Source organism: Parus major, chromosome 11 (genome assembly GCF_001522545.3).
Source record: "Parus major isolate Abel chromosome 11, Parus_major1.1, whole genome shotgun sequence".
Lineage (NCBI taxonomy): Eukaryota > Metazoa > Chordata > Aves > Passeriformes > Paridae > Parus > Parus major.
In genome coordinates, this window is record NC_031780.1 from 10,725,199 (window position 1) to 10,751,778 (window position 26,580).

The 26,580-nt window shown below is 40.6% G+C and overlaps 1 protein-coding gene across 3 annotated transcripts; it reads left to right on the top strand.

Annotated features, from left to right (window-relative positions):
- Positions 1–12,495: 12,495 nt before the first annotated feature.
- Positions 12,496–26,155, top strand: AKTIP (AKT interacting protein). Of its 3 annotated transcripts, XM_015640353.2 has the most exons (10): positions 12,496–12,541; positions 16,727–16,827; positions 18,182–18,387; positions 19,917–19,981; positions 20,066–20,166; positions 21,442–21,530; positions 21,602–21,700; positions 21,912–22,019; positions 22,580–22,640; positions 25,223–26,155. In XM_015640353.2, exons 2-10 carry the CDS (start codon positions 16,786–16,788, stop codon positions 25,331–25,333), a joined length of 882 nt encoding a protein of 293 aa, XP_015495839.1. In that variant the 5' UTR covers positions 12,496–12,541; positions 16,727–16,785; the 3' UTR covers positions 25,334–26,155. The 3 variants fall into 3 exon arrangements, with proteins under 3 accessions (XP_015495839.1, XP_015495838.1, XP_033373007.1); XM_015640352.2 differs by lacking the exon at positions 12,496–12,541 and having other exon boundaries at positions 25,226–26,155; XM_033517116.1 differs by lacking the exons at positions 12,496–12,541; positions 22,580–22,640.
- Positions 26,156–26,580: the final 425 nt, after the last annotated feature.

Sequence of the window (26,580 nt, forward strand, 5' to 3'; positions counted from 1 at the left end):
TGTTCACATTCAAATTTTAAGTAATAAAAAATATGAGGGAGTGGAGGAAAGAGATCTATTTATCGGATGATTTAGCCACAAAAACAATTTAAACTTGTAAGCCCAAATTTATTCATGATGTTAGTGCCATTGCAGCACAGGAGATTTTATCCCTGCTGCTTTTCTTCCATGGGTGTTGCTGTCAAAGCTTCCCAGTCGCCTTGGTTAATTCATTCCGTGTGCCAAAAGTAATTATCCCAAGTTCCACGCTGCCTGCAATGATGTGAAACTTTGGACTGTGTGCAGCTATGATGTCATAAGGCAGTCATTAATGTGAGTGAGAGTGGCTCACCTGGAGGCCTGAAGGCCCATGCCAATGAATCACATTGCCATATGAAAGGTATTGATTTAATCATTCTGATTGCAGGCCTGTCAGAAATGTAATTGTCCACTGGAAGTACAAATGTGTAAATGGACATCCCAGCAAAAGGCAGCAATCTTTCTAAGTAACATTTTACATTTATTCAGATCATTCCACTTGTTTTCCTCCTCCTCGTGCCCCCAGCCCGAGTCTGTTATTGATATAAAGGTTGAAGCTCAGGCAGCTTAACTGTTATGTGGAATGACCTTTACTTTTAATATTAATATATTATCGTAAAGTCTATGAGACTCATAAATGCAATTTTAGAATTCATATGAAATGCCATATGCTGAACCTATTGCAACTTTTCCTCTAGTCCTGTGGCAGGTTGCAAACTATGCGAATTAATATGCATCATATTCTTTCCCCTTTATTTACTTAGAGAGGTTTGCAGAGCAACTTTATCAAGAGTAACATTATCAAGAGCTTTCCTGCAAGCTTCTTTATCATATTCACATCCGTGTCTGCTCGACACTTGTCACTGTCAATCAAATCGCAATAATACGCAGATGATTTGCTCATTTGGTTTAATAAAATCTCTCTGCTTATTTGCACTGCAGTCATTATGCCACATAATTGCTCCGCCGCCGAGGTGAAAGGCAGCCAGTTGCCTGGGGGATAAGAAGAGACTATTGCTATATGAAGGATTTGTTTCTTTGCCTCTGTCTCTCCCTAGTCACTCATATCCCTAAAATTAATATTGTATTTGAATCCAGTCCTGCTATTCTTATGCAGGCTAACATTGTTATTACTTATTATTTGGATGTGAAGTCATTTATTTTTAGTTTTGATGTCCAGGCTGTCAAGCTAAATTTCATTGTGTACTGCCACATACGATTTTTAACTGCCATTTAAACTTGATTCAAAATCCAAATTATGAAGAGAACACGTTCAAAGGAATGGTCTGACAGGAAGTATAGCTACAATTTTTATTTCCCAGGAAATCAAAGAATAGATCTTGTTATTGTTCTGTGGTGGAGATATGTGCGGCTTTCATACCTCATAATCTTTTTTGTATTGGCTGGACACTGTGATTCAGAAACAGAAAAAGGGGGGCTATTTATGCATATGAGCAGCCCTTAGGGTGCAAAACAAAGGCATTCACTTCCAGAAATGATATAGCACAGAACTAGCTCAACTGACTGTTGTAAATTCCTGAATGATTTGTACTCCATTTTCCAGTAGATTCTACTATGACGGATGGTGGAAGCAAAAATGAGGAATCTATCCCTGTAACACAAACCTTGCTCCTTCGCTGCACAGTTAATAAATCAGTCACTGCCATGTGATAATAATTACCAGCCCATGCTTTTGGGGTGATTCCACCTCAGTGGCATACTCGTTAGGAGCCTGAAATACTTCATATTTAAATGTATTCCAAAAAAGTGCCTAGTGTTTCTTTTAAAGAAAATTAAAAACTAGGCTAAAATTCCATATGAGAGACTATGTCTATGTTCAGCTTTCCTATTTTATTCAAAGTCCTGCATTGAGCTTTACTGGGACTCTGTTGGCAGGCCAGAGGAAGTGCTAATGCTTTAAAGCTGTTGAACTTAGCATACATTTTTATTTGTATAAAGTCAATCTAATAGTATTCAGATATAGAGAGAGTGATGAGCTGTAATATTACATAGGGACAGTTAATGGGGAGCCCATTAATTCACAGAAGTCCCAAAAAGGGGTAATAAGTCACCTCCAGCCTTTCTGGTAGGCCATTGCAGTTCATCCAGTCAATGTGATACTGAACCCAACAGCAAGATTAAAAAAGGTATTATACTGTGAGATTTTCAAGCTCACTTTGTAGAAATCAAGAGATTCAGTAGCTGAAGTGGTTAATCATTCTCACTATTAAAATATTTACTGAATGTCTTATTCAGAATTAGTTCTTGTTATGGTTTTCCGCACTAATTGAAAGAGATTTATCTCCCACAATTTTTGCTCTTTTTTTATTGTTGTGTAAATGGGTTCTTTCTCAGTAGTGTTTAGCAAAATCATAGATCCCTTAACATAACCCTGGTCTCTCCTCCACCTTTTTATGTGTACAGTGCTCCTTGCTTTTCTCACAGGTAAGTAATGACATCAGTTATCTAAGCAGTGTGTTTTGTATAAAGTGAACCTCTCTTCCAGGGGACAGGGAGGCGTAGCTGTTGTAAGGAACAGGTAATACTGAGATTTTTTAGTTCTGTTTTGGTTGGGTTTTTTAATTATAAGAAAGGACTGATTTTTTTTTTTTTCATTTAGTATTTAGTTTGTATTTTTTGAGCATATCTGTGAAGCAGTTGTGATCATCCTTTAGCTACATATCTTGATTATTATTTACCACTTTGAATGGATTAAACATTTATATTATCCAAGTATGCTTTTAAGTTATTTCTTAGGGGAAAAAAATGCATTAGGTCTGTTAGCAACCCATGATATAAAACATTCTAGATGTGATAGTGTGTGCAGTGGAGTTCAGCTGGGCTGAGTGTTCAGATCCCAGCCATGCCATGTGGGCTGTGGGTATCAGAAGCACACTCCAGCTAGGTGCCACAACATGGCTTGCCTAGGCTGCTTCTGCTTCATGAATCATCTTTCATGCTCCCCTTGTGCATTCTACAAACAGTACAGATTTATTCTAACTCAGGACTCTGATTATCCTTCCTGAGAAACAAAACGTTCAGCAAAGGAAACTGGCAAAAGCACATAATTCTCCTTCGGGTAGTTAAACACCCATAGCTGGAGATCGAGTGAGCAGGAAAGGGAGATGAGAGTTTTTTCCTTTAAGTTTGAGACAACTAATTCAGCAGTCTGCATAGCTGTTACAGTTTACACAATATTTTTTTTCTGTAGAAAACAATTTCCCATCCTGTCCTCTTCCATAATTTACTTTTGCTTTCATACTGTGTTCTGCCCCAAATAGCTGTTCATTGCAGACCTGCTGCTGCTGCTGCTTGTACACAGTAGCCTGTACAGACAGGTCTTGAAGCTTGAGGTCTTGTGAAGGAGATCAAGTAGTGAACAGGTTGATCTGAAAGCTTTTAGCATCTCTCCATCTTTGGAGATAGTGAAACCACAGTTGGATGTGGTCCTGCGCAGTCTGCTTTTAGTGGTCCTGCTACTGAGGAGGGGGATTGGATCAGACAGTCTCCAGAGGATGATTCCAAACTCATCCTTTCTGTAATTCAAGGATGCAGAAGTGCCATATGACTTGGAAAAGCTTTTTATATGAAGGGTATAAACATATAAAATTATCTATTGTCATTATTTGGTAGGAAATATCTTAAATAATAAATATCTTAATTTTAAATGTGTTTATTTTGTCACTGTGGCTGATTTGGCTCTATAAATGCAATGAGTGTTAGGAAGAAATGTTGACTATTGTATGGGTGATGGTTTTCCCACATGGAAGTACAGCTGCTCTGTTTCTATTGTCTGGATGTTGGCTCGTGTTCTCCTTTCTGTACACAGCCCACTGCATGTTCCTTTCCAAGAGCATCCTTATGCAATTTCCAGCAGGAAGTAGCAGCAGTTTTAAAACAAAAACGTTGGCTGTATTTTTTGTAGAGATATCTTAGTTTCAGACAAGCTAGCATATTGAATTATGTCTTGCACTAGGAAAAATAATATTAGTTTATCTAAGAATACAGGGCTTGGCTAGGTGTGCAGCTGCCATAATTCCTTAAGAAAGATGTGTTTGAATTAGCACTCGGTGCATTTACATACACAGGCTTGTGTATACACAGACATACACACTGAGGCTGTCATAAATTAAAGAAAATGGGGAGTTTCTGTCCAGCTCAAACACTCAAATCACTTTTCTGTGTTCAAACCTTTGGCGAGCAGGATTTCAGAAGGACTGAAAATAATAAATTAATTTATAATTACACAGTATATAATTAAATAATGAAAATTAATTAAATTGTGACAGTAGTTCTTTGCTTGACTATTGAATAAGTTACTTGACATTTTTCAGCAATATTCTTGGCTTTAAATTTGAACCAATATATAAAATAACACAGAAAATACTACACTAGGGAACATTCTATCCAGGATTTTCATAAAAGAGAGAAATCTAATATTATACCTTAGTATTAATTAACATTAGATTTACTATCTGAAAGAAGGTATTTAAAATGCTGCAGAACGAGACGTTTATCTTTTTATAGTCTCTTTCTCATAATCTTCATTTTCCAAAGGCATTAAGGGACCTTATGTTTGCAAAGTGGAAATTATTAAGGATAATTAAGATGAAAGTTTTATTTGACAGAAGAATTCTCATGATGTTTGGAGAGACTCAGTTTAAATCTAATCTCAGTTCACACTGTTGCTTTTTAGAATGAAATGCTGTGTAATGATACCACAAACAGCCAAGCCAGATTTCAAAACTGCAGAGACATTACTTGTGTTCCTTAAAAAGGAAGAAAAACTAGACCTCCTAGCCTCTTGTGGATTTAACTGATAAATATATAGAAGATAAAAATAAATTAAATTATTACTTTGAAGAAACAGATAGAACTGAATGGGAGATACAAAATTACACTAACTTACAAGGAAAAAGTTGTAGATGGCATAGAAAATATATTAAAACTCAGGTAAAAAATAAACCACTTGAAACAGATGGGGACAGAGATGTTCTATTGAAGATTTTTTTTTGCCAGCCTAAATTCTTATTCATAGATTAAATTTCTCAACTGAAATCTTGTTGAAGTTAACAGAAATTTTGCTGATTTTTTAAATTGGTCTTTAATGTCCCTAAAACATTAATTTGTGACTAGTTAGACTTGTTGTGAATAATCCAAACTGGGAGGCAGACTGAGGTTCCTATATGCTGGATATGATGCAGTAGAAACCAAAAGTAACCTCATTTGACTTGAAATTGCTTCCTACTGAGTAAATATTTGATTTTCCATCTACCAGTGTTCATTTTTTGGAGGTTCTTCAGCTATGGGTAACTGGGTAGCCAGATCCTGAATGCAATCGCATTTCCAAGATAGTTACCTGAGTCAGTGTTCTTGCTCCTCTCCTGCTCAGTGAAGGGATCCATTTGTGGTGGAGCCCAAACGTTACTTTGTTTTCCTGAACTACCCAGCTTGTGTTGCCTAAAAATCTGAGAACAAATCTGAGACATCATCAGCTCCTGTCTGCCTGTTTCCAGTGAAAGAATGACCCTACCACATTGACATCAGCCCCAGGTGCCAGGTGTGCAGCCTGTGGGAAGATGCTGAGCTGCTGGTCTTTCTATTTTCTTTGTGTGTTCAGTCTAGCTCTGGAAAGACCTAATGTAGTAAATGTTTTCTTTATATGCAATCTTCTAAATATATGCTATCTACTACACTGTTTAGTTTGAGCCAGAAATGTATATGCAGAATAAAGAACTGGGGGGGAAAAAAATACGTGTGAGGGAGAAGCTTGTTTCTGAGGTTCCATTCAGCCCTTTATATTTGCTGACTTAACTTCTCTGCTCACAGTTAAAACTGTGAGTCAGTAGCATCAGCTATAGTTTCTGTTTGGAGAGATGAAGGGAAGAAAAAGTCTTTTTCACAAGCTTTGCCTTTATTGGAATACTGAGGTCATCAAGGTTAGGCTGCATGGCAGGGCAGCTGGAAATGACTGGATCACCAGGGAGTGGAGCAGCCCTAGAGAAGCATGCTATGGAAGCAGTAGGCAGGGTGGGCTATAAGGCACTGCTCAGTGGCAGCCTTTGATTTAAGCCCAACATCATCTCTGCTTGGAACTTTATTAACTACATCTACAACCCTCAGTATCTGTAGCTGTTCCCCATTGAATGTGAAAGCTTCCTTTGCATATTCACTCTCTCTCTCCCCCCAGTCTTTACTCTTCATATTCAGTTCTTTGATCAGTCATCCACTAAGTTTTTTAAATATTCAGCTTTTTAAAATTACCAACCACTTACATACCTGCTTAATATGTCACTTTACCAGGAAATGAATAAGAAGATGAAAGGAGGAAAGTGACTTTTGTGTAGAAATATGGCTCAAGGTGTGAGTGGAGAAAAGAATAGTCCTACTTTATTATGTCTTATCATCTCTGAAATTATGTAGTTATTTTTCAGTCAACAAATTAACTGTGATTTTCCATCTGAAAATTATGAATTGGTTTTTGTCTGCCTTTCACTCATCATATCATACCATTACAGCAAAAACTGGAGTTCATAATGATATTGTGGAAACTGCTGATCAAAGCTTGTTTACATGGACTGTGTTCACTGATTTGCCAAAGATGTCTCATACAGATGCACTTTAATAACTATTATCTGCAAAACTGATTTTTCAAAAAGATTCTTGATTCTGATTACTCTGTAATCTTAGTTATCCTTGAGAGTGTGTGACTACATATATTTTTTGTTTAAAAGTTTGATCTGCATCATTATGATTCAAAACGTTCCATGAAAGGAAGATATTGAAAAAAAACCCACCTTATTCATAAGGAAATATTAATTACAGCTGTAAGTCTAGTTAGTCTGATTAACAACTTATAAAAAGTTCTCAATGAATGGCTGTGAAAATTCTAAAAAGAGGAATTTTAATTCATCAATAGACATTCAAAGGCAGGAATTAAATAGGAATAGAAATTAAAAGCCTTTTATCCTAACAATGTTTCTATTACAAGTAAGTAGTATGGATATATAGTTTTAAGATTAATTTTACATTTTAGTATTTATAAACAGGATTTGTATGATTTTGATAGCTAAGGAACATATTTTAAAAATGTGTGACTAACAAATGAGTGCTTCTCATCCACCTATCTTTCCTGAGATGTTTTACCTAGAAGCAAGTATTCCCATAAGTAGAAAACCAGTGCAATTGGGATCTAAGTCTTCCTTTGGGATTTATTCTGACATTATAAGCCTCTAGTCAGATTCAACTGTTCAACTTCTTCAAAAAAAATAGTGATAAAATAGTCCTTTCTCTCTTTATAATAGGAAATTACTATCAAAATCATACTGTGCAGATCCAAAATTCATCTTAGAACTGTAATTCTCACCATTCAAATAAGAGCTGTTAGGAAAGCAAATACAAAGGAATAAAAGAGTACAGTAAGTCAATTTTTACAAGCTTCGTGGTTCTGAATTCTGCACAGTTGGACTCACAGTAACTGAGGTTTCTAGTTCATAAATTAAGGAATCTGAAATACATTCAGATTTAAATGTTTAATGTATTTTCTCCTCAGTGTGAGACATGTTGAAGAAAGTGTAGTTTGAAGTCTATGATATGATCTTTAATTAGTCATTGATAGGAGCTTCTGCTATTCAGGAACCATTAATACAGTCAATCTCTCGCATTGTGAAACACACTGACAGCCACTCAAATACAAAAGTGTCTGAATATTATACATAAATATATTCTTTTTATATTAAGTAAGTCTAGGAAGACAGGAGGCTTTCTATGGGGAATAAATAAATTTAATATTTTGTCCTTGTTATAATAGTTTGCTGCTGACTGAGCAGAGACCAACAGTAGGTCCTGTGATTCTACCCTAAGAGCTAAATGACAAATTTTGATGATGCAGTTAGTGCTGTTCCATCTTAGCTCTTCCTCAGGGAAAATAGATACACAGTGAAAAGCATTTTTATATTGGTGCAGCTATAGCTGCATCCATTCTAGCAATTCCATTGTAATTAAAAAAAATAAAATAGGAAAAATGAGTACATCATCTTGAATCAAGACTACTAGTAGAAAAAGTTTCCATCTTTATGCTTGTTTATAAGAAAATAGCAAACTACCCCACTGATAAGTGTAAACTAGAAGAGGGGTTTGTGTTTGATTTGCTGTTAGTTTCCAATAGTGTTCCTAAAAAAAAAAATGCTTAATTAATTTAATTAATTAAATGAGCTAATTGATGTTTTCTTCTTACAATTTGTTAACTTAATTTCATATCCAAATACAGCAATGTACCAAAGCAGCTGAAGCCCCAGCACAGGTAGCAGGAATTTGGACAGCATTTTCTGTCAAGCCATGAAGATCTGTCTGGGAATTCACATTTCAGGCAATGATTTTCAGGAAAGCCTTCCCAAAGCAAATGCCTCTCTGGCCTGTATCTGGCATTGCCATTCAAGGGTCAGAGCCATGCAATAGCTCCAGCCTTACCAGCAGGTGTCTATTCCAAAGAGTTTGTTTAATTATTGTTTGTACTATTTTGTACTGTTTGTACTATTGTCCATCAGAATGAGAGAACTGTGACCTGATGTCTTCCTCCTTATGGATAACTTGCACTGCTGTGCATTCAAATCACCTTCTTCCATCCACTGCTTCATAGATACATTTAAATTGAAAACACACCTTTTTAGTAACTTCTTATAGGTTTTTCAACATATTTTAGAGATCTGATAATTTCTTTCCCCTTTTTTACTGAAGGAATATGTCTTATTATTAACAATTCTTGAAATAGAGACGAGTATGGAGAAATTTAAAACAATCTCTTTATGAAGCAACACACCATTTTCACCAAGGTAAAAAAGGAAACAAAAATCTAAGTTGTTCACTTGGCTGCTTTTATTGTTACTTAGATTGCTTTATAAAGTGCTGATAGTATGTTCTTGTAGTATATAAATCACAAAGGAATTGCACTTGAAAGTACAAAAAAAAAAAAAAAAGATCAGGGTTCAGGGTTTTAAGTATGTTTGTAATTCTGCTTTTTAGATTTGAAAAAAAAGAAAATCTGTCACCTTTGCATTGTAGGAAGAAAAAGTCATGTTAATATCAGTGATTATCAGTAAGGTTATGTAGGTTTGTGTGGTTATGTAGGTTATTTGTAAATTCTCTCAGCCTCCCTACAGAACCACTGGGGACTTCAGTGGGAGGTGAGCAGGAGCACTGAGCCTGATCACTTGTCTGTGCTGCAGCACACGTTGTGCTCCTGCCAGGGAGGTGTTTCTGTCCCTTTACCTGCCCAAGGAGTGCGGTGTGTGACTAGAGCAGCTGCAGGACACCATCTAGTGGTGCCGAGCCCGTGCTAATTACAGACTTACTGTAGCTTTCCTCACCTCTTTTTAGCTCGGCTTTCTGCTCAAACCACAGCCACCACGAGGGGAAATTCTGGTCCCTTCAGAGTTATCCAGAGTGTTCCCATACTGAACAATTAAGCATCACATTGACCATGCCTTAAACGATAAGGCCATAGCACACTTCATTCTTCCACAAAGGCACAGGAAGGTGCTTGGCAATATGGGGGTTTGGATTGTGAGTACCTATGGTTTTGGGGTATGAACTGTGGAAAAATTCCTTTATTACTATTTAGAATGCTGGGTGAAACAGATACAGAGTATCTAAAAGTAGCACAAGGGGTATCTAAAGGTTATTTAGACATACAATGTTTGCTACAGGTACCAACTGTAGTGAAAGAAATCTTTCATAAAATAGGTAATTTTAAAAAAGCATTCTAGGCCTGAATAATTTCTTGTACTGGTCAAAATACAAAGCTATGTTAAGTAGAATTATTTCATGTTTGGTGTGACTAGGAAGGGAATCTAAAAAGCACTTAAGAAAATTTATTAGACAGAGGCTTTTTTCTTGTCAGAATATTATTCCTCTAGTTAGCAAAATAGGAAACTTTGGACTATAGTAGGGTTTGGAGAATTAACAATGTTGTGTTCAAAGGCCTGATAAAGTGTTCCTCACAATCCTTCACACCAATGTCAAAATGTTATTTCCACTGTAATATAGTTTTGCAACATCCTGAACGTGTACAGTCAACACCAAATGTTGTTCAAGCCATAGAGTTGTGGAAGATAAAATCTATGACATCTTCAAAGCAGGTAAGTGAGGATTTCATTATCACCTTTCCTTCCTCGGCAAGCACCTGATACAGGCAAGACCCTTTGAAGAACGGTTGGGTCTGAAAAGCCCACTGATGGAGGTAACCACATAAAAGATTTCTGGACACACAACTTTTAAAGGAGAATTGGTGGGACGAGATTAAGAGCGGGAAAAAGAAAATAGATAGTAGGAAAGACATTAAGAAACAAGGAGGTAACAAATGATTGCTACTAGTGCACGTAGCAGTGGAAGGCAGATAATACAGGAGCCTAAAGGGAAGTTGTGTAGCACTTTAGTGGTGCGGGCAAAGAGCTTGCATTTGAAACACTGAAGAACAGGAAATTGCCAAAGGGTTTTAGAAACTTCAGACAGTGGTTTAGTCGGAATAATAACATTATTAACTGACTGAAGACTTTAAAGTGGCATTTTGAGGATGGGGGACAGGAGAAGGTTGCAGTAATTGAGACAAAGTGGTAACCTTAGCATGGTATTGTTGCTCATAGCTTAGGAACAAAAATAAATCCACCCTACATGCATTGATTTTTAAAATTCTCTGTAATTTTTATATTTGAGATAGCATGGATTTTGTTGTCACATTCCAAACCTTGACAAATTATGTCTGTTTTGGTATAGCACTTCTGTAATTGTTCTACTGGGCTCAGAAAAAGTCTAAATACAAATAAAAACTAACTCCTATGGTTCATTCTTTTTTCTTCCTTTTCTTCAGCAAATTTTAGAGGTATATTTTATATGTATATCTGTGTTTTTTATATTGTTAATATAAATTTACGGTGTGTGTGTATGTACCTGCTCAACAATAGTAGAAGAAGCCAGTATTATTAATTTTAAAAGGAGGTTTAAAATGTGCCAGCAAGTGTACTCTTGTGGCCAATAAGGGCAGTGAGATCCTGGGGTGTATGAGGAAGAGCATTGCCAGCAGGTCAAGGGGGTGATCCTGCCCCTCTACTCAGCCCTGCTGAGGCACATCTGGAGTGCTGCGTCCAGTTTTGGGCTCCTCAGCACGAGAGTCATGGAGCTCACAGAGAGGGTCCATCCAACGAGGATGACCAAGGGACTGGAGCATCATCTCTCTTACCAGGAAAGGCTGAGGGGGCCGGGGCTGTTCACCTTCGAGAGGAGATGGCTGAGAGGGGCCCTCAACCCTGTCTGTCCCTGTCTGCAGCAAGGGCTCCGAGCAGGGACCAGGCTCTGCTCCTGGTGTCCAGCAATGGGACAGGAGGAAGGGGCAGGCAGGATGCCCAGGAAGTTCCACCTGGACATGAGCAAGGACTTTGCTGTGGGCACTGAACAGACTGGCCAGAGGATGTGGAGTCTCCCTCACTGGGGATATTCCAGGGCTGTCTGGACACAACCCAGTGCCCTGTGCTCTGGGTAATTCTGTTTGAGCAGGGAGGTTGGACCAGGTGACCCACTATGGTCCCTTCCAACCTGACCCTGAGAAAAACTGTTTTGTTTTTTGTTTTTTATTTTCTGAGGGAAAAAAAAAAAAAAAAAAAACAGTTGAAAATGTTTTTTAAATGTCCATTTTTAGTAGCCTGCCAGAAGGAGCGACCAAAGTCCATGACTGATTACGTCAGCTCTAGTAGGAGGTTGGAGTTCTTGGCACATGCAGTCAGAGTTAACTGCAAAAGTTTGGCGAGGCTGAGTGGATGCCTCCGGGCACACAGCCACGGTGTTCACCGAGCTGCAGAGCTGTGCCACTGTTCTACTGCCCCTCGCTGTCCAGTGCAGGAACGTGTCCCCACGGCTGTCATGGATGGCATCGCCATAGCTCCTCGTTTCCTGCGGCTCCCCGGGCTCTCCCAGGCAGCCCGGTTATCGCTACGCCGCTCCCTCAGCGCGGCCCTGCTCCCCCAGCGGCCCGGACAGTGCGCTCGGACACGGGGAGGGGCCGGATGGGGCCCAAGCCCCGCCCCAGGCGGTCTCTCGGGCCTGCCGACCAATAGTGTGCGTCCCCGCGCGCCCCACTGGCCAATGAGAGCCGCTCATTTCTCTGAACTCCACCCCCGTCGCGTTCAGCCAGCCGAGAGAGTGACAGGTGCACCCGCCGATCCCATTGGTCCGCCCGCCACAAGATAGACAAGCCCTCGGACCAATCTCTGTGCGCGGGGCGGGGCCCACGCCGTGACGGACCCGGAGCGGCCCTGACGCGTCAGTCCCGTCCCGAGCCATGAGTGGCGGCCGCGGCAGCACCGCCCGCCTTGCGGGGCTGTACCGGGAGTGGCCGGAGCCGATTGGCCCCGAAGGGCGGCCCGGATGTGCGGCCCGAGGGGCGGGCGGTAAATGGGGCTGTGCCGGGGGTAGCGGGAGCGGCAGCGGCGGCGGCGGCGGGGCCTGGGCCGCGCGGGGGAGCGGCGGAGCCTCGGTGGGTGAGCGAGAGGGGCCACAGCGCCCAGCCCTGGCTGGGCTGAGTCTTCTGGGCGGAACGGAGGCGGTGGGCGCGGGGGTCCCGTCCCCGCGGTACGGGAGGGCGGCGGGGCTGTTTTGTCGCCGAGGGGTTGCGGGGTGTCTGCGCCCGCGGGGCCGTCACCTGCCGCCGGGACGGGCCGGGCCGGCGCGGCCCGTTGTGCCCGTTGGGGCTGCCCCGCGCGGGGTGCGAGGGGCACCGCGGGCTCGAGAAAGCGCCGGGCGCGGAGCGGCTGCCAGCGGGGCCCGGCCCGACGGCTTCCAACCTTCTGTCCGCTGCTCCCCGCCCTGCGAGCGGCTCCGCGCTGCGGCGCGGCCGCGGCCTCGGCGGGAAACACCGCGGGGCCCGCCCAGGCTTCGCAGGACCGCTCTTAACCTCTCGTGAACCCCGGCCGACAGGTCCCTCCGGAGCACCCGGTGCTGGGGGACTCGGCCGGCCAACTCCCCGTGTCCCTTAGGCTGCTGTATGCATCTAAGAGCAGGTCTCATTGGCGTAGATTGCAGTTTTCTAGAGGACTGAACTCGTAGCAGCAGGTGTTGATATGGAACGTCTAAGCCGCCTGTGGAAGAAGAGTTGGCGAACAGGCTCTACTGGTCAGTGTTCCTGTTCACCGCCAGCAGCGTGTCCGGCAGGTTAAGCTGTGGGTGAACGAGGGCCTTGGGTCCAGAGGAGGTCAGGAGTGGCTGTGCTGGGGAGAAATAAGTTCCACTGTGAACTGACAGCTACAGTTTCTGGGCAAGCACATAATAGTGTGTATGCAGCATTCACTGGTGCTCTGCTGAAGTAGCTCAGTTTGCTCTCAGATGTTGGAGTGCTTCTCTTTGATTTGTTGCTGTTTCCAGAAAATCTTTAGAAGAGTGCTCTGTTCCAGGCAGATAAAAGTTTTCTTCACATTGCTTTAGTGTTGTGTTTGATCAAATAACTCTATAGGTGAGAGGAGAAAAATATGACACGTACTGTGACAGTGGGTAAAATGAAACTTTTTTTGGATGAAAATACCTAATGTAGAGCAGGAGAAGGTGCAAAAGTGAAGAACTTAAATGTTACAGTTTTGCTAGTAATAACTTTAGTTTTTTGGAATCTTTTAAAGTACTGATGAAGTATCAGATGACTTTACACTTGCTCTGACTGCTGGCATGTATTGCATACCTAGAGAATGTGGACATGAAGTTATGCCTGGCAGGAGGTGGCTTTTGGTCCCGCTGTGGTGCTGTGGATAATTTAAAAGCCCTTTCCAAGAAGCAGTATTTGAAGTAATGTTTGGGTAGAAGTTTGTCTTTATCTTAGTTTAGTTGCTGTTTTACTCAAAGGAAATCAGTAGAGAAGGCAGCCATGGGAGGAGGATAGCTCAGGAGGGTTGCTGTTCCTTGCTATTCTTAAAGCAGGAGAGATCACTAGAATGTACTACTGAGTGGCACACTATCAAGCCTCTTCTGGATGAGGTACTGTGAGTGTTGCCAGTGGTAGAGGAGAGAGAGGGGTTTTGATGTTTTTATTCCCTTTCCATAAAATGAGGGGAGAATATTGGGTTATTTTGGGAAGCTGATGGTTTTATTAGTTACAGTGCTGGAAGATGGTGGGTGCCTTGGGGTAGACACTGTGTAGGGGTGAATGCCTAAACTGCCTAGAAATTCTACTTAATGATATCAGGCCTTGGCTGTCCTTTGCCTCCTGCAGATATAGTGAGAAATAAGATAGGCAGTCTAATGTAAATTTGATGTTACTTGGTTATTGTTTTTAATACTGATTTTAATTGTTTCTATGACTATTGATGGGTAGTGAATTGCAAGGTGAAGGTACTAGAGAGCGTAAGCACTCGTGGATAAGTTTCCTTTAGAGCTACACCTTTCTACTTCCATGCTGCATGGGAGTGAATGTGATTAGAAATAAACTCTTAAAACATCTTGAAAAGCTTCTTAAATGGCCCTCCTCTGGGAAACTTGTACTCTGAGGTTCTGAGTTCTCCACTGTAAACAGTATTTTAACAGATGGAGGCAGTTTAACAATACATTTAGGATGATACTGTGTATGATTTATAACTAGCAAACAACTGGATGAAAGATGTCTGTGCCAGACAATCTGTGGAAGTTATTCTTTAGCTTAACTAGAGCTAAAATAATGTTTTATTTGCTCTTAATAGCATGTAAGTAGGCGAAGCTGGAAGTGTACTATGATACACAGCTGCTTTCTGAAGGGTGGATCTGGTGTCTGAACTGCATCTAACATCAGTTACCAAGCTTCTAGAAAAGTCCCCTGTTTCCCTGGGAATGTTTTGGGCTGGTTTTTACCTACATATGTCATTCTTTGTCCTGCTGACTCCTTTTCTCCTATCTCTGATTCCGGGATAATGCAGTTTGTATTACCTAGTCGTAAAAAAAAACCAGCCCAAAACAAACAAATGAATCCTGCCTCAATACCATAATCATTCCAAATTCCACCTAATTATCTTCCAACCTATACCTCAACTTCCAGCACTTTTCTCTCTTGTCAGAGGTGGAGCACTCAGGTGCTCTTTGTGCGTCAGTTCCTCCACCCTCTGGTTACACCAGAGTTTCCCGAGGAAATGTCTCGTACCTTCCTGGCCCAGTGTCTTCCGGTCTTACTTAGTCTGGCTGGTTTGATGGAAAAGGCCCGTGGCACAGCCCTCTGGCATCACTCTGCTTTCCAGACAAGAGATGGGGAAAAGTGAAAACATCTTCTCCCTGCTCTCACAAGGCAGTAGCTGTGCTTTGACTTTCTCTCTTCAGAAAGATGTGAAATGTCCACATCATTCTCTCAGAACGTGAAACTCTGGCTGCTGAAGAGGAAAAAATACCTGGAGGAACCTGTTGTATATTGGAATGTTTGAGATGTTTTTGGATGGGGAAATTAATTACTTTTCATTGCTTTTCTGAAAGGTGCTTGCATTTTTTGAATGCTTGGCTGCTGCATAGCCTAGAAGGCTATTATTTGATATTGATGTTTCTTTTAAATATTTGGAATTCCTAGACTTTCTTTGGATAAATTGTCTGGCTTTTTTTGGGTTTTTTTTTTTTGTCTTTTTTAATAAGATTGTAATTTATTTTAATTTTAGGAAGATTTTGGTCATAATGTTTCCATTTTCTCTGTAAACCAATCAAATCAATGGTGAACATATGCTGCCTTCTTTACTGTAGTAAAAATGTAGTGTTGACCACTCTAGAAATCTGTGCCACTGGCTCTGCGTCTCTCACATCATGTTAGCGGTCTTGATCCATGTTGTGCGAGTTTCTATTAAAGAAAGTGCCTCAAAACCTTAAGTGACGAAGCCAGAAATGGGAGGGTGAGGTAAGGAAGTGAAGTAGGAGAACTGGAGAGGAAAAAAAAGAGTGGAGGGAATCGGCTGTGCCAGACAAGAGGTGCTATGGATCAGAATTCTTGAACAAGCAATAGCAAGACTTAAATAAAAAAGAGGGAGAGGAAAGTAAGGACATACGCTGCAGATGACACTGAAACTCCAAATACTGCTGAAGTCCTTATTATAGGGCTGGTGATCTAAAGAGCACTAAGCCTTAGTGCTTATAATGAAACCATTAAATAAGCCACAGAGAAACTTCTGTGTTCTATGGCTTTGTCTGTTCCTGGTGGTGTTCCAATGCAGATGAAAACAAAATGACACATACATGATGCAAACTCAGTGAAAGGTTCATCTCTGTCTGTGGGAATGACAGAATTTCTCAAACTGGGACACTTCAGAAATGTGCAAAGTCAACAGTGTCTGTGAGGGACAGCACTTAGCAGGGCCATAGTTCTGTCTGGTGCTGGACTGAAATGGGTGATAACTTTAATATTTGCACATGTAGAGGATCATCCTAAACTGTGCTGAGCCAAAAGATGATCCTTTTCTTCTTCTCATTGGCAAAATGAGCAAGGGATGCAGAATGTAGTCTTTTTCTAGCAGAAAGAAGTCAGAGTTTCACATGCAAAAATAGACATGTTATTCTTCTGGAGCATATAATAGAGCTTTGGCATTTTTAGCTATTGTTGGTCTTGTGTACGTGAAGTTTTCTTCTGAAGTTACAGAAAGATAATGCTGATTGTAGAATTAGATCTGAATCCTATTTTATATTGAGTCCTGCTTATCTGTTAAATGAATGCTCATTCGGTGTACTTTTAAATCCAAAGGGCCTGAGGACACTCTGAAGACACCGAGAACTTGCAGCTCTTTATTTGGAATACACGTTATGAACCCTTTCTGGAGCATGTCTACAGGTTCTGTGCGCAAGGTATTTAATGCATGGATGCCAGAAAGTGGTGTCATGCTTGGGAGGGGTGGTAGCAGTGCTGGAAAAAACATCAGGTGATCTGCAAATAGTGTTTTACTGTGCATTTATCCCAAGGGTTGTGATCACCTTCAGTAAAAGTGTAAACTAGCTTTGAGCTGTGTTAACTGGAATGTGCCTGTGCATAGAGTCTACTCCAGAATTTGTTGACTTTTTTTATCTGAGGCATCTGTAAATAGGAAACATGAAATAAAAGTGGTGGAAACACTTTTTTCTCAAGACATTTTAGTATCTTATATAGAGCTTAGCCATAGCGCTTGCAATGAGCTTTGACAAAACTGTGCCTCCATAGTGCTGTTGCTGCTTGAGGTTGTAGCAGTAGTAAAAGCATGGGAGTTTAGGGTTAATCACTTCCCAGGTGTTCAGTACTAGGGCAAATTATGTAACATTGGTCATGAGGTATTGTTCATCCAGGTCTTGGGCACTTCAAATCACCATAGCTTTAAATGCTGCCTTTAGTTACCACACGTAGCCTAAGAGTAAGTCTGTAGCCTGCACGTTTGTCTTGGCAACCTATAGAACGATTTTGGGGTCTGTGAGTAGTACAGTGTTTATTGGCTGTGGTTTGTTTTTTTCTTCCAAGAAAAGGCAGCAAAGGCATAAAAAGGTTCCTATAGTAAAGCTACTTCAACTTGATACAACTGCCAAGTGGTGATTCTTTCACTGTGGGAGTGAGCTACAGGAGCAGTTCCAAGTGGAATGTTGATGTCTTAAGCACAGGCAGAAAGTGAAATACATAAAACTTTGTTTTTTCATCTCAGTTTTACTACACTACTTCTAAAGTGTCTTTGAAGTCTACAGTATAAGGATGCTTGTCAGTAGAAATGATTTATCTTTGTGCACTGTGTGCTAGAAATAGATTGACTTGTAAGCTGATGTTGTATACTGTCTGGTTTCAGGTTCTAAATAAATGTAAGCCTCCTTAAGCATTTGTCCTAATCTGCAGATTTCCTATCCAGCATTAAATACTTTTGTACTTGTAGGTTGTGTTTAGTTGAACACCAATATTTATTTATATACATGTGTATATATATATGTATGTATATATATGTATATATATGTGTGTGTGTGTATATGTATGTATATATATATGTGTGTGTGTATATATATAATTTTTTAAAAATAAAATGCAAAGGGACACCCCTCCATGCCCTTCCTCAAGCAATAGAACACCAAAACCCAAGATATGTTTCATTGGCCTAACTTGTAGTTACCATTATTTGGGTAAAATATGTTCATATGTTAAATGTGTCTGAAATATGGCCTATGATCTCATGATTCTCCTTTGATTTGACAGAGATCTGACACTGAAGAGAAAACATTGAGTGGAGACCTTCGATCCAGTCCCCTGCGAGCCTCTACAAAGAAACAGTTGCCTTCTATCCCAAAGAATGCAGTGCCAATAACCAAGCCTGCTTCACCTGCCACCTCCTCCCAGTCCACAAATGGAACACATGCTTCTTATGGGCCTTTTTATTTGGAATACTCACTACTTGCAGAATTGTAGGTTTTCACTTTTTTAATCTTTTTTAGGTCACTGGGCTTATGCAGGGGCCTAGTTCTTGTATGGTGTTTCTGTCACAGTCCTTGAAGGCAGTAAAAAACATTGTCTGCAGAGTTGTTTCTCTGGAGTAGCAGTCTTGATCTCTTGTGACAGAAAGGAAGAAGAAAGATGAGATTTTAAGGGGCATTTTTAGATGTTTTTCTCCAAATTATTACTTTTCTTAGTCTTGAAGTTAAACGCATTGTGAGTTTAGGTATCCTGACCAGTTATCCTAATGGCTTTTTGGTCAGAAATACCAAATACTTGAAACAATTATTGAAATAGAAGCAAGCAGATGTCGAGTGGGAAGATGCTTATGAATATATGGTGCTATGTAACGGAGTTAGGATGTGGGAGCTTCCTTCAGTTGTCACATGGAACACTTGAACACTGCCTGATACAGTTGATCAAGTGGATGTTGGGAAGTCTGTATTAATTTCTGTGATATTTAACATGAAATTTATGAGGGAGGAGTTGCATTTCACCCAGTCTAGTGATTTGTAGGCTGCTGTGGGAGCATAAAAATCTGTCCTCAAAACTTTCTAGTTATATAACTGATTAGTGTCACAACGCTGAAGGGACTTCCTCTGTAATAGACATACTGGATTCCCAAGTATGTAGTGCCTTTTGGAATGAAATCCCTGGAGTCCTTATGCAACACTGAGTCTCAGTTGTTGTATTTAACTGTTAAATTGAAAGTGAGAACTCTCAAAACATTTCTCTTTTTCAAGGAATTGACCATGACTTTAATTCAAGAAAGATTTTATTTTATTTTTTTTTCTTCTGAGTAAATAAATGGGTACTATAATTCAAATTCATTATTGGGGAGCTAATAACAAATACTAGGGAAATGGTAAGCAGAGAACCGTGTTAATGTTTTGCTTTAAGATTCTTGTTTATTTGTGCAAGCATGTAGAGTTCAATTTAATGGACCTATATGCCAAGTAACTGGAAAATCTGTAAAGTTAATAATTTGGTTTTTGGTTTGTTTTGGCCATTGCCAGTGTAATTTCAGTTTGATCTGCAGCATAGTGTAATCTAAAACTGAAAAACCACTTATGTAAAATTGAGGTTGAAGTTTGGTCATATTTCAGCTGTGAATTCAAAATTGGCTGTGAATCTGTGTTCAAAGTTACTTATTGAATTTATTTTTTCTTCCTTACTTTAAAACTAGGGGTTCAGTAGAAAATTGTTCATTTCTGTACTGACATACATTAAATGCATCTACTGAGGGAAGAGTTGATCTGCTTCTCTACTTAATTTTATCAAGAGGAATAATGTTCTCTGCTTTAGTAAGTCTTTGAGTGGTGTGAAAAGCAGGAAGGAAGGAGTGTGATTTCAACTATATTTGTCACCCCCTTCAGTGAGCAGCCTTGGGAATTGGGAGTGAGTTTGTGGAGGAAGGCCCTGTGGGGCTGTGGGTGGCACATTCTGGATTTGCTGTGTCAGTGTGGTTGTGGAGCTCTCTGAATCCTGACTCTGATTGCAGTACCTTGGTGGTGAAGCAGAAGTTGCCAGGTGTCTATGTGCAGCCCTCATACCGATCAGCTTTAAGTAAGTTTAAACTTAGCTTTCATGTTGTTTCATGTACATAGTTTTTTTTAGTTCATTCACTCAAGAAATCTTTCTCACTTGCAGTGTGGTTTGGTGTAATATTCATAAGACATGGGCTCTACCAGGATGGTGTGTTTAAGTTCACTGTCTATATTCCTGATAACTACCCGGATGGAGACTGCCCGGTAAGTGGTTGTGTCTTGGCTTTTTCTTCTTTCCTGGTGGTGTGAGTATGGCCTTTTTTGTTAAAGCTGATACACCAATTAGTGTCCCTTTTCCTTGAATTCATTTTGTTCACTTGTCTGGGCTCATTTGCCATGTCTTGTACACATTAGCAAACCACTGTGGAGGAATTACATTACTCTCATTACTGAGACTGGTGTGGAGTGAACTTCCTGAGGTCAGATGCATTAGGGTGTTAAGTAATCAACCAGTTCTTTCCCTCCTCTCTTGATTTGCTACTTCCTCAGCAGGAATTTAAAATTGAAGCCCTTAAAGAGGTATCAGAATTCTTGGGTAGTGATGTAATGGGATGTAAAATCCAGATACCTTTGCTGTGCTTACTATAATACTGCAGGATTTCTTGATTGTCTCTTCTAAATTACATTGAAACAAAGAACTAAAATTTTGAAGAGAACATGGTGAAGCAAAGGGAGAAGGAGGTGTTATGGTGTTATCTTCTCTCTCTGCTTTCTTCTCTTTAAGTTTCTAAGTTATTAGATGAATTTAAAAATAAAAAAATACTTTATGGAAGTGACACTTTGCAGTGCAGCTTACCCTCTTGGGCACACTTCTTTAAGAGAAAGATTTGAGGGCAGGTGCCCACAGCTGCTGTGTTGGGTAGCTGCCTGCTTGGTGTCAAGTTTTAGGTAAAGCTATCATCTTTAAAAGAAGAGAACTAGGAGGAAACAGTATCTTTTAAAGGTTAGACTAGTATCTCTCAGCCAGACAACATTCTTTTGCTAGGAGAGGGCTTTAGAACCTTCCTCTTAAAACTCAGTTTTCTTTTGGAAAAATGTGTGGACACTGGAGAAAACGTGCTGTACAGAGCTGAGGACACCAAGGTGTCACTGCACAGTTTGCTTAAGTGTATAGGGTACAAAAAAAATATTGATTGTAGCGCAAGTATGTAAAAAGCTTTCAGTCACAAATAGCTAAACCAGAAAAACTCCTTTAATCTGTTCTTATCTGATATTATTACCTGTGTTGGCACTAGTGCCTGTGCAGTTAACTGGATTAGTTTCCTGATTTGGTGATAGCATGTGAGAGAGGACAAGACCCTGCATGTTACACAGGTGTGTTGGGTTACAGTTTCACAGCTGGCAGAAATCACTTGCAGTTGCTTTCTTTTAATACAGTAACAATTATTAGTATTTGGAAGCAACATTTGACTAACGTTCACCCAGTGGTGTCGGCATTAGGATTGAAATTGTCATAATGAATTTTTTTTTCTAATGCAGCGCTTGGTTTTTGACCTGCCTGTCTTCCACCCGCTAGTGGACCCTTTATCTGGTGAACTGGATGTGAAAAGAGCATTTGCAAAATGGAGGTTAGTGCTGACAAATTGATGAATAATTTGAAAAGTTTATTCCATTCTTCATTGTGCTTTGTTCTTTTTAGGAGAAATCATAATCACATATGGCAAGTGCTAATGTACGCTCGCAGAGTCTTCTACAAAATTGATACAACCAGTCCTCTGAACCCTGAGGCTGCAGTGTTGTGAGTATCTTCCATGTGTATGGGCATGGTCTTTTAAGAGGTTTTGGCATAGACTTGCAGAAATGAGATTTGTAAAATTCTGTCCACTCATGGTCTCTGCCTCCAGACTTGGTTGTGTTAGGAACTCAGGCTGAGGTTTGCTAGGACTGTGCTTCAGAGCAAACTTGTAGCTCCTTGCAGTTACTTAACACAATTTACTTCTGTCTTGCAGGTATGAAAAGGATGTCCAGCTGTTCAAAAGTAAAGTGGTAGACAGTGTCAAACTATGCAGTAGTCATTTATTTGATCAGCCCAAAATAGAGGACCCCTATGCAATCATGTGAGTACTCTGAGCAGATTCACACTGTTCAAATGGTTTGAGAGGAAGTTTTGGTGTAGTTGCTAATGGCAGCCTCTCTCTGTCAGGCTGACTGACCTGCTTTTGTTTTAGAAAAAATTCTCAAAACAATAACCAAACAAGCCTCAGAACAAGTGAAAAGGCCTGAAGCACCCACCTCCCTCAGGCAGAAATGCCCATGAATTAATATTGCTTTCTGGCTTTCCTGAGCTCAGTTTGCATGACTGTAGCTTTGGTCAGAGTCTTAAAATCCTTCTAAAGCTTGCCTGCATAGGGGATGGGGCAGTCAACTTCATGGTGAATATGAATGGTTTTTCATGTCACATGTGCTGAATTGCCAGTTCTAGGAATGAAAACCTAAACATTTATTGTTGAAAAGATCCATGACAATATGTATTTAAATCTTAACTGTGTGTTTTAACACCACTTATAATTTACTTAAGATTCAACAAACTAAACAAAGGAAAATCACTGCTTTCTTCTCTCTCTGTGCTGTAGTTGGCAAAAATGCCAAGTAAGAGTTAACTATACTTTATCCATAGCTTTTCTCCATGGAATCCAGCTATACATGATGAAGCTAGAGAGAAGATGTTGACTCAGAAGGTATGTGCAAAATTCACATTTTCACTCTAGGAAGGGTTTATTCCCTGATACAGGAAGAAAGATCCTCTGTGTACTAGAGAGACCTTTTCCCACCCCTGTTTTGGCTCAGCAGGAATGGTGGAACTGCTGTGGTCTCCTAACAAAGCAGTTATGTCACTGCTCTAACTTCAGTGTGTTAAGCAATTAGTCACTTAGCCAGAAAGCTTTGTTAGTACAACTCTTGGCACACAGCAGATTTTTTTGTTTGTTTGTGGATGGAAGAGATGAAGAGATTCACTGGCATGAATGTTAGCTTGTCCTGCACTTGTCATGGCTGTTACCATTTCTGCATTACCTGGCAGTCCCCAGCTTCTTCATTTTCTTCTCTTGAGAGATTTTTCATTACTGAATGAAAGCTTCAGCACCTTGCAAAGTTTCTGAAGCAGCACAAGCACGGTCCCTTGCTCACTTCTCTAATGTTGCTGATTTCTGATGAGACAACATCAGTTCACCAAAAGGTGCTGAGAGTTCCTTCCATCACAGAGTGCTTTTACTGACAGAGCAAGAACATGTTGGCTCATACAGCTTTCACCTGATGGGTGATGGGATGTGATTTGGGATTTGGACTGTTTGTGTTTTGTTTTGTTTTTTTAATTAGTGCTTTCCACTTGACAAGAGCTGGCACACAGCAATTCTGAGTCTGCTGAGTGGCCTGACAAGTCAATCCACTTGTAGTACAAAGGGATTCTGAAACAGTGGCTGCTGTCATAGCTGGACTGGCAAGGAAATGCACTCTAAATGTTTTGGTTACTGACTTGGCCTAAAGCTGTGTTATGTTTTGCTGGGGTTTTGTATAATGAAATTTTTTTTTTTGTCAGTTTAAATTTGTCTTCTGCACTGCAAGCTTTACCTCATGTTCTTGCATGTCTTCTGGCATGAATGAAGTTTTTAAATTGATCTTAATATGATACACTGCCTGAGCTCAGTGTGGCAGTGCTCCCGACTGCCAGTCACGTTAGAGCCTTAGAACACATAGGAAAATATTTTGGCCAGATTGAATTCTTGATGTTCTTACAAAACTGAAGAAATACTTGTAGTATTTCTTTTGCTCATCATTTTCTCCTTCATTCTTCATCTCCTTCTTAGCCTTTGAATCAAGGAGAAATAATAGGTCAGAGTGCTTGAAATGGAAAGGGTCTGATGTTGTCTCAGAGACTGATAGTCAGCAGTGACCTTTCTTTTGTCATTTTTTCTTTGGGAGATGCCTGTTGATTTCTTTTTAGGTGAAAAGAAACATCTCCTAACTTTCTCTAACTATTGCATGGTACTTGGTTGCTCCAGTCATTTGTTGATAGTAATGGCCCAATTTCTGTGCTGTATGAGGTGTGTCCCAAAATGTCAGTGTAGCTGAGAACATTCCCTGTAAAAACAAGTTCCCAAATCTTCCTACAGCCGTATATGCTTGTTTATAACCCCTGAATTCCTGTTCCTTGGGAAACAGCTAGGCCATTCAGGAAGGGCAGTGCTGTCCCAGTTCCCTGCTGAGCACTTGGCTTTTCCAAGGTGTGGTTCCTGTGTGCAGCATGGGAGAGGCAGCTGCCACTGCCAGGCTCAGGCTTAACTCATCCCTCTTGTTTGCTGTTGTCCAACGTGTTACGGCAGGTCTGTCACACACTGTCACCTTTGGCACAAAGCATGGGGAGGGACAGACATGCAGGTTCTCTTTTCCTGCTGCCTTAATTTACTTTGTCAAGTAAAAGACTTTCCATGTTACAACCAAGTCTCCTTATACGATTATCACTGTCTAGAGCTCAGCACACCATTCCAGGTTTGATGTAGTTCTTGTACACTTCCTGGTATCAAAATAACCCTGCAGGCTCTTCTGCTGCTTTTGCCAGCTGGAGTAGATGTCTAATTTACCAGTCTCTAACTACTTGAAATCTACAGATGCTCCAAGTTACATATTTCTTCTTCAATTTGAAGCCTTTTCTTTGTCTTTTAAATTGCAATAGTCAGTTCAAAATGTTTGTTGCACTGTTGGGTAATAGTTACCGTTCAAGCATTTAACTTGAAAATGTTCAGGGAAGGGAAGTACAGGACCATCCTTGGAAAGCATTAGGCAACTCCCATGTTTAGCAAAGGCATTAATTGCTACTTTGGCGCATTCATTTGGGTTTCCAGCCACCTGTGGGGTGCAGTGCTCCTCCCCAGCACAACCAGTATTGCTGGGCAGAACTGCAGAGCTGGGGGAGGGCTTGGATTGATATTTCTTCCTGTAGAACCAAGAAATGTGGTGAAGAGCAGTGCAGTAATGCTGGGCTGGGCCTCCAAGCAAAAGGAGTATCCTTGAGTCTTTGTGGTGGGATAGGGCAGCTGTATCCAAGTTAAGTCCTGAAAACTCCTGTATTGTCAGGGTGGTTCTGCAGATGCCACACACATTCCCAGAAATTAAACCAATGGCCATCTTACTGTTCCTCTTTGAGGAGAGGAAGTGGTGCCAGCCTCTTTCGTGCTTGTATGTGCTAAATGTGTAAAATGGATGGAGGAGGAGTTGAGAGGGTTTGGGTATCTAAAAATCGTAACTTTAACTTTGTTCTCCCCAGAAGAAACCAGAAGATCAGCACTGCAAAAGCACGCACGTCTCTGGCCTGTCGTGGGTGAAGCCTGGCTCAGTCCAGCCCTTCAGCAAAGAAGAGAAGACGATGCCCACTTAGCTGTCCTGGACACCGGTGCACAAAACACTTTCTGGGGGTGGAGGGAATGTAACGGAGGGAGAAACAGCAAAGCAGCAGTTTCCTTCTTGACTACGGATTAGTAAAACCCAAATGGTAGCAGTGACTCCAGTAAACCTGTTCAATGGACTCAATTTACTGACTCTTAATGTTTTACATATGCATTAGGTTTTAAAGGCTTGCCTGGAGTTTGGAAGTCTCTCTTGAACACTACAGTACTTCTACCTGAAGACTGTCTAGGGTGGGTAATTCCTCAGGGCTCTGAAATGCCTGGAGGTTTTGGGTTGGTTTTTAAGCTTTTATTTTTATTCCCTCCAGGAATAGCAATTTTTTAAGAAGAATCTTAAATTACTGGCGGAAATATTAGTATTGGAAATACGATGCCAGAGTTAAGCTGTGTTCATGTAAACTAATATAGCAGAGTTAAACACTATATTTAATGGTTTTAAATACTTTTGGTTTCTATTGTAAATATGTTAGGATTTGAAATTGTAAATAGACGGTTCATTGACTCCATTTAGCACTTTCCAGAAGTAAAGCTGGGGATGATGTATGATGTATTATTGATTTGTAAATGGATACTGTCACTAAAGCGCACATTAGTCTGACAGGGTGAAGGCAGAATGTCAGGTTTGTTAGACTTTATAGTATAGAAACACTAAAATCAAAGCTTTTAATGGTGGTCTCTTGAGGTAATAAAATCTTAGATGGTTTTAGATTCCCTAGGTGTCCAGGGGATTTCTTAGGATAGCTTGACTAATGTGTGTTAAGAGTGACATCTTAAAATAAAAAGAAACTGCTCTAGCTTTTGTCCCTATTAGTCTGTGCTGTGGACATTGAGAGTCCAGTGGGAGCACCTGGCTCCACAGGTCTGCATAGGTGTTTGGGATGCTCATGGCATGCCAGGAGCAGCTCTGTACAGAGGGGACTCGTGTTCCACACACAGGAGAACCTCTCCAAAGCTCAAGTGAATTTGGACACACTTTTACTTTTCCTAATGCCACAGCCTGTCTGGTATGATGCCTTTTCTTGCCTCCCAGGAGTGTTGTGTCAAAACCTGTAGTTTTAACCCCTTGGAGCTGGGCTGCCTTTCCTTTGACTCCCTTTGCCTGTACTGGTGGCATCAGTGACAGCCAACTGCTGTGGAACATCCTGCAGTGACTTGTGGTGTTTCAGGAGGGTGGGCAGTGATGTGGGGTTTGTGTTGAGTTTTCTTGTTTTGTTTTTAT

Excerpts from the sequence above, each read along its gene's own strand:
- AKTIP (XM_015640353.2), top strand. The coding sequence starts at position 16,786 with ATGAACCCTTTCTGGAGCATGTCTACAGGTTCTGTGCGCAAG. Across the intron at positions 21,701-21,911 it reads AACCCTGAGGCTGCAGTGTT|GTATGAAAAGGATGTCCAGC; the intron begins GTGAGTATCTTC and ends TCTGTCTTGCAG. Across the intron at positions 22,020-22,579 it reads GAGGACCCCTATGCAATCAT|CTTTTCTCCATGGAATCCAG; the intron begins GTGAGTACTCTG and ends CTTTATCCATAG.